This window comes from Ceratotherium simum, chromosome 11, assembly GCF_057802395.1.
Source record: "Ceratotherium simum simum isolate JZ-2026a chromosome 11, ASM5780239v1, whole genome shotgun sequence".
Classification (NCBI taxonomy): domain Eukaryota; kingdom Metazoa; phylum Chordata; class Mammalia; order Perissodactyla; family Rhinocerotidae; genus Ceratotherium; species Ceratotherium simum.
Genome location: NC_141910.1, coordinates 17,537,798 through 17,552,434, shown reverse-complemented (window position 1 = coordinate 17,552,434; position 14,637 = coordinate 17,537,798). Strand labels below are relative to the sequence as shown.

The following is a 14,637-nucleotide window of genomic DNA, read 5'->3' as shown; positions in this document are numbered from 1 at the left end:
TGATGACTATCTACCGCACAAAGATATAGGAATAATTCAGTTTCTAGAATAGAAAGGAAAACAGCAGGAACTATAGATCTTAGGGACCAGTTGGGACTAGGGACTTGATCAAAATCAGGTTGGTCTATGGTTTTCCCATTCTTGCCTCTTGAATCTTTCTTCACTGCTATTGACAGACTTTCTTCACATGGTGTACAACATACTCATAGATAGCTCCAGGCTCATGTCATCCAGTTTTTTAAGTTAAGAGGAAAAACAAGAGTTTCTCCATAGTTGCTTCAGTGTTAAATTCTAGGGAGTTGCGTCATGGAATCTCCACTTTGACCATTCACAGTGGTCAGGGAGATGAGATAGTATCAGTACCCTTTCTGGGTCATGTGTTCATTCATTATCAGATGAATGGAGGAAATGCAGTAGGCACTGCACTATTTTTTTGGATATTATACTTAGATCTGGATAAATTCAGAGAGAGGAGAAAAGAACTGGTAGTTTTCTTAGGTTGGTTGAGATCAACCTAACAAATGAGGAGGTTTGGAATGGTTGGGATCATTGGGGTACACCACAAGGCAGGAGGGGAAAGATGCTTATTTAATCTCTTTTGAAGGAGGTTTTTGAGTTAGGTGTTGAAAGATGCCTGGCATGTTAGCAAGTGGAGTTGGTGAGGAGGAGTACTATCAGTGAAGGGCAGTGTGAGCAGAGGCACAGAGGCAGGAAGTGTGTGTGGTCCATGACTGTACATCTACGCTGGAGTGTCTTCTGCACGTGTGCATGCTTGTGTGTGTGTGGATATGGATGGGAGAGATAAGGGAAGGAAACTACTGAACAAATCAGGATGATGCTTGAAGGCCCAACTAAATAAGAAATTAAGACTGTATTTTGTGGCTTCAGAGAATTTTGAAGGGTTTTGAGCAAGAGAGTCATGTGGTTAGCAGTTATGTGTAAGAGGGAGGCAGGAACCACCTAAAAAGCTGTCACAGAAAGCCACAGGGAATGAAGGCCTGAACTAGAATGGTGGCAGTGGGACCAGAAAGAAGCAGAGAAATGTGAGAGACATTTTGGAGATGGAATTTAACAGAACCTCCTGACTAACAAAATATTGAGGAGGAGATATTGAAAATGTTCTTAACAGAGCAGAAGGGAAGCAGTAGGTATAGCAGTTGGGGAAGGAAAGAGGAAGATTTGCTTGGTTTGAGGCAATGGTGGTGTATCTACAAAAGCTGTCTAATAGGGATGAAAGTCTGCTTCACAGGGGAGATAAAAATCAGGGCTAAAGAGAGTTCTGTTATATCCGTATTATCGGGAAGCAAACTTGCAGACATTCCATTTAGAGTGTATGGAGTATGTGGAGGTGGGTGCTTTGGCAGTGGGAGCCATTTCCTGTTACAGCGCCTGCTCTGTCCTCTGTATGCAGCTTCCCCCTGTGGTAATAATTGCTGGGGCAAATAAACCGGCTCTTAAGTATCTCATTTCTCTGCATACAGATGCCTGCTCTGGAGTCCACTCATATTTCTTCATGGAAATAGCAGCGGAGATGAAGAATATAACTCGTACTTACACTGCTCTCTCTTAAGTAAGGCTGTATCCCCCAGAGCTCCTCTATGCTGTTTTACTATATCAAAAAATCTTATCTCTTTTGCTCCTGGTTGGCCATTTGGGTTAGTACCATTTATAGCATGGCTCTGATCAGTCCCAGAGAAATATCTTTCATTCATTCATTCTTTCAACAAGCATTTATTAAACAAATAGTAGTAATATAATGGCATTAATAATGCTGTTAACAACAACAACTAAAAAAAAAAAACACAACCATTTAGTGAGCTCTTGTTCTGGGCTACACCCAGTGCTAAGATGTACTTATTCCATCTAATTTTTAGAAAATCCTGGAAAGTAGGTTGATAATATCCCTGGTTTACAGATCAGGAGACCTGAGGTTTCTGAGAATTTAAATCAACTTGTTCAAGGTCAAAGGTTAAGAAATGGCAAAGCTGATATTCAAAATCTGATTTTTTATTTCAAAGACCATTCTAATAATCGTTACACTAAGGAATCTTTCTTTTATATGCAAGGCAGGGTACTAGAATCTGGGATTAAAAGATGAAAAGATGTAGTTGATAAGGAGCTCATAGTCTTGTGGGAGACATGATTCAAAATCATAAAATAACGTGACAACACATTGATTTTTTTATGGGAGCTTTGAGATGGACTGTCTATAAGCCAGCTGGAGGATTCCTAGGGAAGGGTTCCTGAAAGAAGTGATCTGAGCTGAATCTTAACAGAAGAGCAGTAGGTGTGAACCAGCTGCAGAAGAGGTAGAGGATGGACTCCTCCCAGGTAGACGGGGCAGCAGAGGGCATACAAATAGTATGCTGGGAACCACTGTTCTTAGAATTCTTGGTGCAAAGTCAGGTGGCGGTGTGAGATGAGGGTGAAGCCAGCTGTGGGGACTAGTTCGTAGAAGGAGGACCTTGAAATGTTTTCCACCAGAGAGATAATCCTGGCAGCTCTTCAGAGAAGAGAATGGAAGAGAACAAGATAAAAGACAGGAGGATGAGGGAGAAGATTAGGGCATTAACGCAGTCAAGAAATAAAGAGAATTTGACTCAGGGCAGTAACATTAAGGATGATGCAAAGGCTTTGGATTAGAGAAATATTTAGGAAGCAAGGCTGCAGGATTTGTTGCTTGGATCTGGGGAAAGTGAGAGAAAGGAGTGAAAGACAGACTTCCAAGGTTCTGGCTAGAATAAAGGCATAAATTATGTTGACCAAAACTATGGTTCAGAGTACGGAGGGAGGATTTCAGTTTTGACATTTTGAGTTTGAGGTGCATAAGATATTGAGGAAGAAATATCTAGCAAGTGACTGAGTCTGTGAGTCTGAGGTGCAAGAGTGAAGTTGGGGCTGGAGTTGGGGATTTTTTAGTCTTTAGCATGTGGGTGCTGATGGGATTGATGCAGGACTTTTAAGGCAATTAATTATCACAGACTTTTTTTTAAGGGCAGCTTGAAACAATAATGATAAATTACCTCGTTGAACTTGTATTAGGGGGAAGTTGTTTATCCTGTCCCTTGTAGTACATTAAAACTTCAGATGTTGAGGGATCGGGGAGGGCGTGTTGGGCAAGTGAACGGACTATTTTAATAGCCTTAATTGTACATATTCCACCTCCTCCAAGCACCAAGGTCACCTTTCACCAGCTCCATGCTCCTCGATCCCTGAGGTCTCTAGCAAGTATTTCTACAGTGTAGAGGATCTGGCCACTCTATCGTGCATCTCTAGCCTCCCACACTTCATTCTTCACATTTTCATCTAATCTAAGAAATAAGCAATGTGGGTGCTTATAAAATATGGAGCTCTCTGCCTTTCCCCTGCTTCTTCCAAGTACAGAGCACCTTCCATCTTTCCTATTCCCTCCCTTGCCAGTTCAGTGACTTGCTCTAGCTCATGAGCTTTGTAATTGGCACAGTAGAGATATATGTCTCAGAAAACTTAGAAATTACTGCGTGTAATGGATTTTTGAGATCACTTATAAATAATTGAAACTATGAATGTTAAGTTCTTGAATGGCAAGAGTCTACTGAATATCAATATTTTGTGGAGCTCCATAAAGAGCATTATGAGTTCCAGCTTTTGTGACTCTTAAAATGTGTTTGAGAACCCCTGATCCATAGTATTGACATCTGTGACTTTATCATTCCTTTCTCTTTTTAGAATAAATTAACCTGTTAAACATTTCTTGTGCAGATATTTAAAAAAACAAATCCTTCTTTACATTTCATGGAAGTAGAGGGATTTGCAATGTGATGCCAAGTATTTCGTATCTTATATTTCATTTCATTTTCTTTGGTTTGTTTTTCATTTTTAAATGAAAGAATAATACATACTTGTTGTCAAAAAATAGAATATTCAGAAGCCTGTGGAGTAAAAAGTGAAAATCTTGATTTGGTTCATCCTTCAATTCCATTGTCCTAATATTCTGATTTGTATCCTTCTAAACCTTTTCATTTGGGTTTATACAAGTAAGTACACACATAGATATATAGGAAATTTTTTTAAAAAGGTAAATGGGATCATAATATCTATATATAGTTCTTGTTATATATGGTATATATATATATAGTTCTTGTTTAATTTTAAAAATCCTTAGATATATTATATAGCTCTACCTCTTTCTTTTCAACCTCTGCGTGGTGTTTCATGGTAAAAATGTATTCTAATTTATTTAACTGCTTCCCTAGCCATGTCCTTTTTTTTTCTATAATAAATGTGAAGAATGTTGAGTAGGATTTTTTTCCCTAGGGTCCCCAAACTGTTGCTGAGGCCCAAAGCTGGGGACAAAAGTACTAAGTATAAGTACCCATGTTCGAAAGGAGCTCCCAGCAGCGAGAGCTAGACATTTCCCTGTGGGGCTTACTGAAAGGTGTCAGCAGTGTTCACTGTCCCACTCCCAGGCTTTATACGAAGAGAACTGAGAGACAAGAAGGTTTTAAGATTTGGGGGAGAGCTATGTTTGTGGGGAGAAGTTACTTTCTCCCTTTCTAAAATCAAGAGAAGAGAGGCACTCTAAGAGAATTACTTGTGGAGTTAGAGATGCCAATAGGAACAAGAGACTGGCAATTAATTGGACATCTGTTTAGACAGTGGATTTGCTGACCTACCCCGTTACTACCTGAACAGGGAAGAAGAAAACTCGTGAGAGTTGACCCAGTGGGGGACTGTCAAGTGGGAGGTGGGTCAGGATTGCCCCATTCTCAATCCAGAGTTTCGGTCCCTGGCATATGTCAAATGGTCCTATAGTGGAGGTCCTATGTGAGATTGGGGTGTAGTTGAGCAGTTGGGAGAAAAGAGTGTGTGTTTTAGAGGGATGTGGTATAAATGCCACCAGCCAAGGGTCAGCTCCAAGAGATATCCAAATGATTGCTTTTCCCGTAGGTTATTTATTATTTTACAAGAACCATGATAAGACTTTTGCAACGTCTTTAGTCAGTTTGGATAGTGTTTTCAAGTTACATACTGTGTTTCTTAAATAAAAGAAAAAAAACGTCAAAACACTTAAGTAATTAGTCCAAAAGAAGTCATGCTAATAATATCTTCTCAAGATATTGGAGCTGTTGGATATTCAGTAATATCAAAGCCAGCTTTTTCCACATGGCAGTCAGCATCCGTGGGTCCTTAATTATAAATGGGGGTGAGCATTCATGTGTATCTGGTATGTTGTCAGCACATCCTAGAAATGCTTACCAGGAGGCCTGGGGTTTATCTGGGCAATGCTTCCGCTCCACAGGAAGTACAAGTAATTAAGAAGTCATTTTTAATAAGATAAGACTAGATTTACTCTTTGGCTGGAGATAAGTACAAATTAAAAAGGTTCTGCAGTGTTAATGAGAATATTTGCTTGGTTCAAAACACCTTTAATTGGTTAAACTAAAGCTTTTGTTCAGACCACTTCAAAGGAGTCCTGTTTATTTTCTGGGTTGCTCATAACATAGCTTCATGCAAATTTTTCTGTGAAGGAGGAGCAATTTTATCATTCAGCTACAGGAAAAAAATCATGATTATATTTAGAGGGTAGAAATAAAGTATTGCAGTAACTTACAAGAAATGATAAGGACAGTGCATGTTAAGAGCATGACACATTGTTGACCAAGAAATTTAAGAGCCTAGTAGGTTTTTTTGGAAAGATTATATTCAAGTGAAAGCAAATATTGTATTTTCTTACGTTTCATTTGTATTTTTCTGGTTATTTTTCACTGAATGTTTGACATGATTGTAAAGGTTTGGTACAACTATAAATTCCTTTTCTAATAACTATAGATTATTTTAAAGTTATTAAACTAGAGACAAAGAAAATGGTATTTTTAATAACTTTAAAATGTGAATCTTAAAGTTTTAAAATATACGTATTGCATGAATCTTGTAGTTTCATGCTTTTATGCTTAAATTTACGTATTTCTTTTAAAACATGTTCCATTTATTTCTAATTCTTTTTTCTGATTTGTCTTACAGGAAATGCCACAGTCATTTTCTGCAATCACATTAAGTAACACAGAGGTGAATAATATGAAGACTAATACACAGAGAAACAAAATCCCAGTAGAAGAACTTGATAAGGTTTCTGAACGTAAGATCATCACTAAAGGGACGCCAAATAAAGACGAAGCAATGAGCTGTTCTGAGAGTTGTCCAAGTGCCCAAAGCAAGCCCTTCCACGATGAGGCTCAAGGATCTCACTCTGAGTCCAGCTCTGATCCTTCCAATCCTGAAACTTTGCGTGAAAAGGCAACTGATTCTGTTCCACGAGCTTCTGAAGAAAACAAGGTTAAGAGGACATCCTGCATGTATGGGGCAAACTGCTACAGGTAAAATGAAATTACAGGAATAAAGGAATTATAATTTCATTATTTCAACAACATGTAGCCATGTAGGTATATGTTATAGTGTATTAAAAGCCTAATAAGACCTATTGGCCTGAGGGTTAGGAGTTTTATCATGTTTCTACTGTTTTGGACTTTCTGGATAGTGTATTCTAGCAAATCCTGCTAGAGACTTTTAAGATACAGTGGGGAATTAGGTGTTTCATAAGTAGACATGCTGATTAATGCAAGGATCTGGACCGGGAAATCCTGACTTGAAAACTGAATCACTCACACCTAAATACCTGCTTATTTAGTGTCTTATTTAGGTATTAGAAAGATGGCTTCATAAATATTTGTTGTATACAGTATAACTATCAAGAGATTTTAGGGTGTGTTTAGGCATCTTATTAAACTTGTGCATTTTCATTTATATTTTTCTGATGATGCTTTTGAATCACCATGATGCATTCTAAAACAACTGAATATATATTTCCTGGATTGATTGGTTACTCCTATACTTACTTCATTTGATTACATTGTACCATGTTTCCTGATTTCTTATTTTGTGAATTTAAATTATAATTTCTTATTTTTAGGCTATAGTTTTATCTTTGATGTTTATACTATCATGTTTATAATTATACAGCCCTATTTTAGAAGTGTTTCTTTGCCATTTCAACTTGTCAAATCAAATATCTTACCAATACATTCCAGTAGAGTTTGTTGTCCTCTATGCAGTAGCATTTTTATATGACATATTCTGTCCATTTCACATTCATATTATCTCTCTCTAAAATGCCTTGCCATTTTAGCACTTGAATAACCATATTTTTCAATTTTGACAGTTATAATTTATGCATTTACTCACGGTGCTGTCTGTTTTCAATGGCCTTAGTTTCACACGTGGAACATAATGTATAAACTTGTAGAATAGAAGTATATAAACCTATTATTTTGGATTTTTGAAAAATCCTGTTTGGTATTTGTATTAGTTCACTAGGGCTGCCATAACGAAATATCACAGACTAGGTGGCTTAAACAACAGAAATTTATTTTCTCACAGTTCAGGAGCCTAGAAGTCCAAGATCAAGTTGCCGGCAGGTTTGGTTTCTCCTAGGGCCTCTCTCCTTGGCTTGCAGATGGCCTCCTTCTCGTCGTGTTGTCACATGGCCTTTCCTCTGTACGTGCACATCCTGGTGTCTCTTCCTCATTTTACGAGGACACCAGTCATACTGGATTAAGGCCTCGTCCTTATGACCTTATTTAATCTAAATTATCTCTGTCTCCAAATATAGTCACATTAGGGGATAGGGCTTCAACATATGAATTTGGGGTGGGGGGGACACACACAATTCAGTCCATAAGAGTATTCAACACCAACATTTGTCTTTGTTAAAGGTGATTGAATGCTTTATCAAGATCATAATGAATTCATTCATATTTGATGATGATACTTGTTAGTTTTTGTGTGTGTGTGTGTGTGTGTGTGAGAGGAAGATCAGCCCTGAGCTAACATCTGCCAATCCTCCTCTTTTTTTTGCTGAGGAAGACTGCCTCTGGGCTAACATCTGTGCCCATCTTCCTTCACTTTATATGGGATGCCACCACAGCATGGCTTGACAAGCGGTGCCTCAGTGCACGCCCGGGATCTGAACCGACGAACCCTGGGCTGCCGCAGCAGAGCGCGTACACTTAACCGTTTGCGCGACCGGGCCGGCCCCGATACTTGTTAGTTTTAATCGGTCACAGCTTATGAATAGTTATTTTAATTTTTTACTAATTTTGATATGCATAATTAATACCTGAGAAATATTTACCACTGAAATCTTGAAAATGTAATGCTTATATTTGTAACAAAGGGGAGAAAATAACAGGTATTGAGTTCTTGTTATATATGTACGTCATAACAATCACTTAAATATATCTTTTCTCCAGTCTCAATGCCACTGCTGTAGTTCATGCCATGATCTCTCTGGGACAGGTGATTAATCTCCTAAGTCTCCACATTTTCCCTCAAGTTCATATTCCTCATTGTTGCCTGAGTGATCTGGTTAAGAAAATAAAAACAAAGATAAAGAGAGAAGAGAGAGAGAGAAAAAAAAATCTGACAGTATTACTCTCCTGTACAGAATCTTTTGGTGGCTTAAGTCCGGGCTTCTTAGAATAGTCCAGAAGGCCCTGAACTCCTGGTAATTCTTTGGATGCGCCATGCTGTTTTATGTCCTTTGGACATGCTGTTCCCTTTTTGTCACTCCTGTCTTGCTTAAAGACGTTGCCCACATTCAGCTCCTTTCTGAGTCCGTTTCTGACGTGCTCATTCTTCCCCAAATTACTCATCCCCTATTCTGTGCAACTTTTTTCCTCATACAGTTTCTGATAATTGATATTAGATCTAATACTTAATATCTACTCATTGACTTCTAATTATTTATTTTATCTAATCATTGACTTCTAATTATTTATGTCTCTCTTAATAGAAAATTATTCCTCAAGGGTAGTCCTATTCAATCCTTTGATGTCATGCTATTGACTCCCAAATCTATATCTCCAACACAGATTTCTGTACTGAATTTTAGATCCAGATATTCACTACTATATCCCCAGGCATCATCAAATTGATCATGTCTAAAGCAATTGCATCTTATTTCAATCCTTTGTGAAACAAACTAACAACAAAGTAGCATTTAACTTTGTTTGTAGGAGCTGTTACTTCCAAAAAATTGTTTTTGAAAATTTTACTCTTTTGGAGTCATGTGGTTTTTCAGTTTAATAGCATATAGTTCCATTAGTAAACTAATTTTAAAAACTGGGCAGAAGTTGAAATGTCTTTCTCTTATTAGCATGTAAGGAATTTATACCTTAATTTAAACTTGTAGTTTTTATCTATATAAGGTCATATAAATTATCTTAAAGAGTTAATAGTATATAAAATAAGGTTTTCCTCTGGTAAAGGTGGAGTATCTTGTTAGGGACCAAACTTCTCACTGAGGACAATTAGGAAAGCTGGACATTCATGTTTGAAAACGTTAGAGGCAGCCAGGACTTTGAGGCTTTCCCCCTTGTGACATTTGCCAGTTTTTTAGTGTTTCAGGCTGAGGGCCAAGAGGCCAAGCAGAGTTTTGAGCAGTCTCATGGGACTTAGGCACAAAAATGGAGTTCAGTATTTGCCGGGCAAGAGGGTCCCTATATGGAAACGTAGACATTCAAGAGGGAAAATATAAGCATAAGTATAAATGAATATTGACTATAGAAAGCAGTAATAATTTTGTGTTGTATAAAATATGTGTGAAATTAAAATATATAAAAATAGCACAAAAGTGGTTGGGGATTAAAGCAAGTAAAATTTGACTGCTCTAGATACATTGTATAAGTGGCATTATACAGTATTTGTCGTTTTGTGCCTGGTTTATTTCACTTAGCATAATTTCCTTGAGATCCATCCATGTAGTAGCATGTGTCAGAATTTCCTTTCTTTTTAAGGCTGAATAATATTCCATTATGTATATATGCCACATTTTCTTTATCCGTTCATCTGTCAATGGACACTTGTGTTGCTTCCATCTGTTTGCTACTGTGAATAATGCTGCTATGAACATGGATGTGAAAATAACTCTTTGAGATCTTGCTTTCAATTCTTTTGGATATATATGCAGAAGTAGAATTGCTGGATCATGTGGTAATTCTATTTTTAAGTTTTGAGGAACTACCATACTGTTTTCCATAGCAGCTGTACCATTTTACATTCCTGCCAACATGCACAATGATTCCAATTTCTCCACATCCTCACCAACGCTTGTTATTTTCTTTTTTTTTTTTGGTGTTAGCCATCCTGATGGGTGTGAGATATCATTGTGTTTTTGATTTGTATTTCCCTAGTGATTAGTGATCTTGAGCTCCTTTTCATATGATTATTGGCCATTTGTATATCTTCTTTGGAGAAATGTCTATTCAAGTCCTTTGCCATTATTGAATCAGGTTATTTGTTTTTTGGTCATTGAGTTGGAGGAGTTCTTTATATATTCTAGATAGTAAACACTTTTGGATACATGACTTGTAAATATTTTCTCCCCTTCTGCAGGTTGCCTTTTCACTCTGTTAATTGTATCCTTAGATGCACAGAAATTTTTAATTCAGATGTAGTCCAATTTGTCTATTTTTATTTTTGTTGCCTTTGCATTTGGCAAGAAATCTTTGCCAAATCCAATGTCATGAAGCTTTCCTCCTGTTTTCTTCTAAGAGTTTTATATTTTAGGTCTTACGTTTAGGTCTTTGATTCATTTGAGTTAATTTTGTATATAGTGTAAGGGAAGGGTCCAACTTCATTCTTTTGTATGTAAATGTCCAGTTTTCCTAGCACCATTTGTTGAAAAAACTCTCCTCTTCCCCATTGAATGGTCTTGGCACCATTGCTGAAAATCACTTGACCATATATGCGAGAGTTTATTTCTGGGCTCTCTATTCTCTTCCGTTTGTCTATATGCCTGTCTTTATACCAGTTCCACACTGGTTTAATAACTGTAGTTTTGTAATAAGTTTTGAAATCAGGAAATGTGAGAATTCCAACTTTGTTCTTCATTTTTAAGACTGTTTTGGCTATTCAGGGTCCCTTGAGATGCCAAATGAATTTTAGGATGGATTTTTATATTTCTGCAAAAAATGCCATTGGGATTTTGATAGAGATTGCATTAAATCTGTAGATTGCTTTGGGTAGTGTTGACATCTTAATAATGTTAAGTCTTCCATTCCATGAACATGGGATTTCCATTTATTTGTGTCTTCTTTAATAGAAATTAAACCATTGTATAAGTCTTTTACCTTCTTGATTAAGTTTATTCCTAAACATTTTATTTTTTTTAATGTTACTATAAATGGAATTGTTCTCTTAATTTCTTTTTGGGATTGTTCATTATGAGTGTGTAGAAACACAACTGATTTTTGCATGTTAATTTTGTATCCTCCAACTTTGCTGAATTAGTTTATTACTTCTAACAGTTTTTTTCTGTGTGGAATCTGTAGGGTTTTCTACATATGTAGAAAAATGCATATACATTTCCACCAAAAATAGAATGTTGATGGCAGTATTACTTATAAAAGCCAATAACTAGAATGAACCCAGAAGTCTATGAATAGTAAAATGAACAAATAAATCGTAGCAGCTTCATACAATGAAATGTTACACAGTTATGAAAATATACTACTGCTATATGCAACAATATGGAGTAATCGTACAAACATAAAAAGTAATTCTCAAAGAAGTACATACTATATATTTTCATTTCATTTGGGGAACAGACAAAACTAATATGTTGTTTTGTAACATTGCTTCTCAAAGTGTGGTCCATAGAGAGACCTCTGAGGGTTCCAGTCCCAAGATACTTTTAGGAAATCTGTTAGGTCAAAACCGTTTTCCTAATAATACTAAGACTTTTTGTGTGTGTGCCTTTTTCACTCTCATTTTCTCACTCACAAGAGTACATACAGTATAGTTTCCCAGAGGCTACATGATCTGTGTTATTGTTAGTGATTGAATGCAGAAGCAGATACGAGAATCCAGATGCCCTCTGTTAAAGCCAGACATTAGAAAAATTTCCAAAGTATAAAACAGCATCTCCACAAATTTTGAGGGGAAGATTTGTATATGTTAAGACGTTGTTATGTAAAGGGTTTATTGTTATTTTTAAATAAATTTATTTTTTAAATTTCTCATTTTTAATTTCTAACAGGTTAAAAAAGCCACATAAACAAAAAGTCTCTGGAGTTTTAATAATTTTTCTTGAGACCAAAAAGTTTGAGAAACACTGTTTTAGGTGACAGGATAGTGGTTACCTTTGGGTATTAAATTGGGTTTAATGATTGGAGGGGGACATGTGGAGCCTTCTAAAATTCAATAATGTTCTGTTTTTTATCTTTGTAGAGGGTAGATAGGTGTGTTCACTTTATTAAAAGTCTTTAAAAGCTGTGTATTATTATAATATATATATATATTTGATATAAAGTACTGTTTGCAAATGTCCATTGACATTCATGATCTACTATATGTCACCAGAACTTTCTTTGTTACCGTGAGAGTTCTGTACTGACTAGATGTCATGAGCTTTGTTTTTAACAATGTAGAATATTGGTTCACTTTCTGGAATAATCAGATGTGTATTGCTTGGTTTCCTGCTATATCCTATTAATTATTTTCTCTAGTATATCTAGAATATAGTATATCCTGTTAATTATTTTTTCTGAAGTATATTTGTCACCCTCATAGGAAGAATCCTGTCCATTTTCAACACTTCAGTCACCCTGGTGATAGTGATTATGGAGGTGTACAAGTCATGTGTCAGGATGAGGCTGATGACCGGCCTGAATGTCCCTATGGAACATCTTGTTATAGGTATGTAAACCTAAAATGTTTAGTTGTTTTCTCCTTAATCTCTGTTATTTATTCAGGAGAAACTCAGGCAGCTTCTCATCGCAAGCCTTTAACTTAGTTTTTAAACTTCCATAGATAATAGGTTTTCATTTTGTTAATAGGTAGGATTATAATATTTCTTTTATATAATTCTAAATTTTGGAAGTTATTAACCTTATAAATGCCTGAAATTGTTCCTCATTTCTAACTTTCTGAAATACAAATCAGATAATTTAAAAGCTGTCGATATTACCCCATCATACATGCTATCCAGACTCCTTAGTGTGGCATAAATCAATTCAGGATGTTATCTCTGCCTCCCTCAACTCCTACCACTCCACCATTATTGTCAACACATGAAACTCAATCCTAAAAGAAAAGTAGGAGTACCCCTCCTCTCTTCTTCCATAGCATCTTGTGCCCATCTGTATTATGCAGAGTAGACTTTATCTCATGAGATTGTGTTTGTTTCTTACTGGAATGGCTTCTCTTTCAGACAGTAAATTTCTTGACAGCGAGGACTGTTTTAACCATGTTTCTGCAACTTTAGTGAATGAATGAACTTGAAATAAATCAAACTATTCAAAGAAAGAAGTAGTGATTCCAGTCTTAGAGAGCTTAAATTCCAGACAGCCATCTTTCTTAGATAATTTTAGAATACAAGTTATTGAATCTACTGGCCTATTTGAAGTTGTTGCTATTTCTATGATTGTGGTTTTCAGTAAGAAGGCAGAATGGGCTTCTGAGGCTAGAAAGAAAAATCAAAAAGCTTATGCCTCATCATTTGAAAAATAAATGTTCCGTTCCAGTGTAACCTCCTGTAGATAGTAATAAGAGGATATTGTCATCAATTATGTCGATAAACTCGAAAATTTGGGAGAAATGAACAAATTCGTAGAAAATACAACTTTTAGGAAAGATACAAGAAGAAAAAGAAAATGGAATAATCCTATATAACATTAGAGAAATTGAGTACGTAATTATAAGCCTTCCACTAAAGAAATCCCATGTCCGTGTGGCTTTAATGGCTAATTATACCACACATTTAAAGAAGGTACTCAGTTTTTATACAAGGTATTCTTAAAAAAGTAAAAGAGGGTATATTTCCCAACCTATTTTATGAGACCAGTATAATCTTGATACTACCCAGCAAGAATAATACAAGAATGAAAAATTACAAAAAAAATTACTTTTGAACTTAATGTAAATATCTTAAAAATATCTTCAAAAAATAAAGAAGGTTAGTTAAATGAATTAAGCAATTTTAAAAAAGGAAAATATAATATGAGCAAATTGGATTTATTCAAGGAATGTATGTTTTGTTTAATATTTAAAAATAATATAATTTACCATATATCAGAATAAGTAGAAAATTATATAATCATTTCTATAGGTGATTCAAAAATAAACTGACAAAATTCATTCATTTATGATAAAAACTCATTTCAAAATAGGAACGGAAGGAAACTTCGTTAATATCATAAAGGATATCTACCAAAAACTTACAGCAAACATGATACTTAGAAGTGAGATATTTAAATTTTTCTTTCTGATATGAGAAATGAGACAAGAATGCCTGTTATTACTACTTCTGTTCAACATTGTACTGGTGATTCAAGATAGTGTAGGAAGATAAGAAAAGGAAAATGGATAAAGTTTGGAAAGGAAGAAATAAAGCTTTCCTTGTTAACAAATGGTATCATAGTATATATAGGAAATGCAAAATAGACTCTGATGAATTTTAAGTATTAATATGTGCTTAGCAAGGTTGTTGAATACAAATATCAATATGCAAGGTCAATTATATCTCTATATTGCAGAACTGACTAATTAGAAAATTTAAACTTTTAAAAAATTATCTTAAATAACAATAGCATCAAAAAA

At 35.6% G+C, this 14,637-nt stretch overlaps 1 protein-coding gene across 2 annotated transcripts in view; it reads left to right on the top strand.

Moving 5' to 3' along the window:
- The window catches only part of APLF (aprataxin and PNKP like factor), a 91,830-nt gene that overhangs the window by 50,006 nt on the left and 27,187 nt on the right, over positions 1-14,637 (top strand). For both annotated transcript variants that reach the window (XM_004435600.3, XM_087436643.1), the window contains exons 7-8: positions 6,004-6,356; positions 12,610-12,735. In XM_004435600.3, the coding sequence (XP_004435657.1) occupies positions 6,004-6,356; positions 12,610-12,735 (479 nt within the window). The remainder of the gene's footprint in view (positions 1-6,003; positions 6,357-12,609; positions 12,736-14,637) is intronic.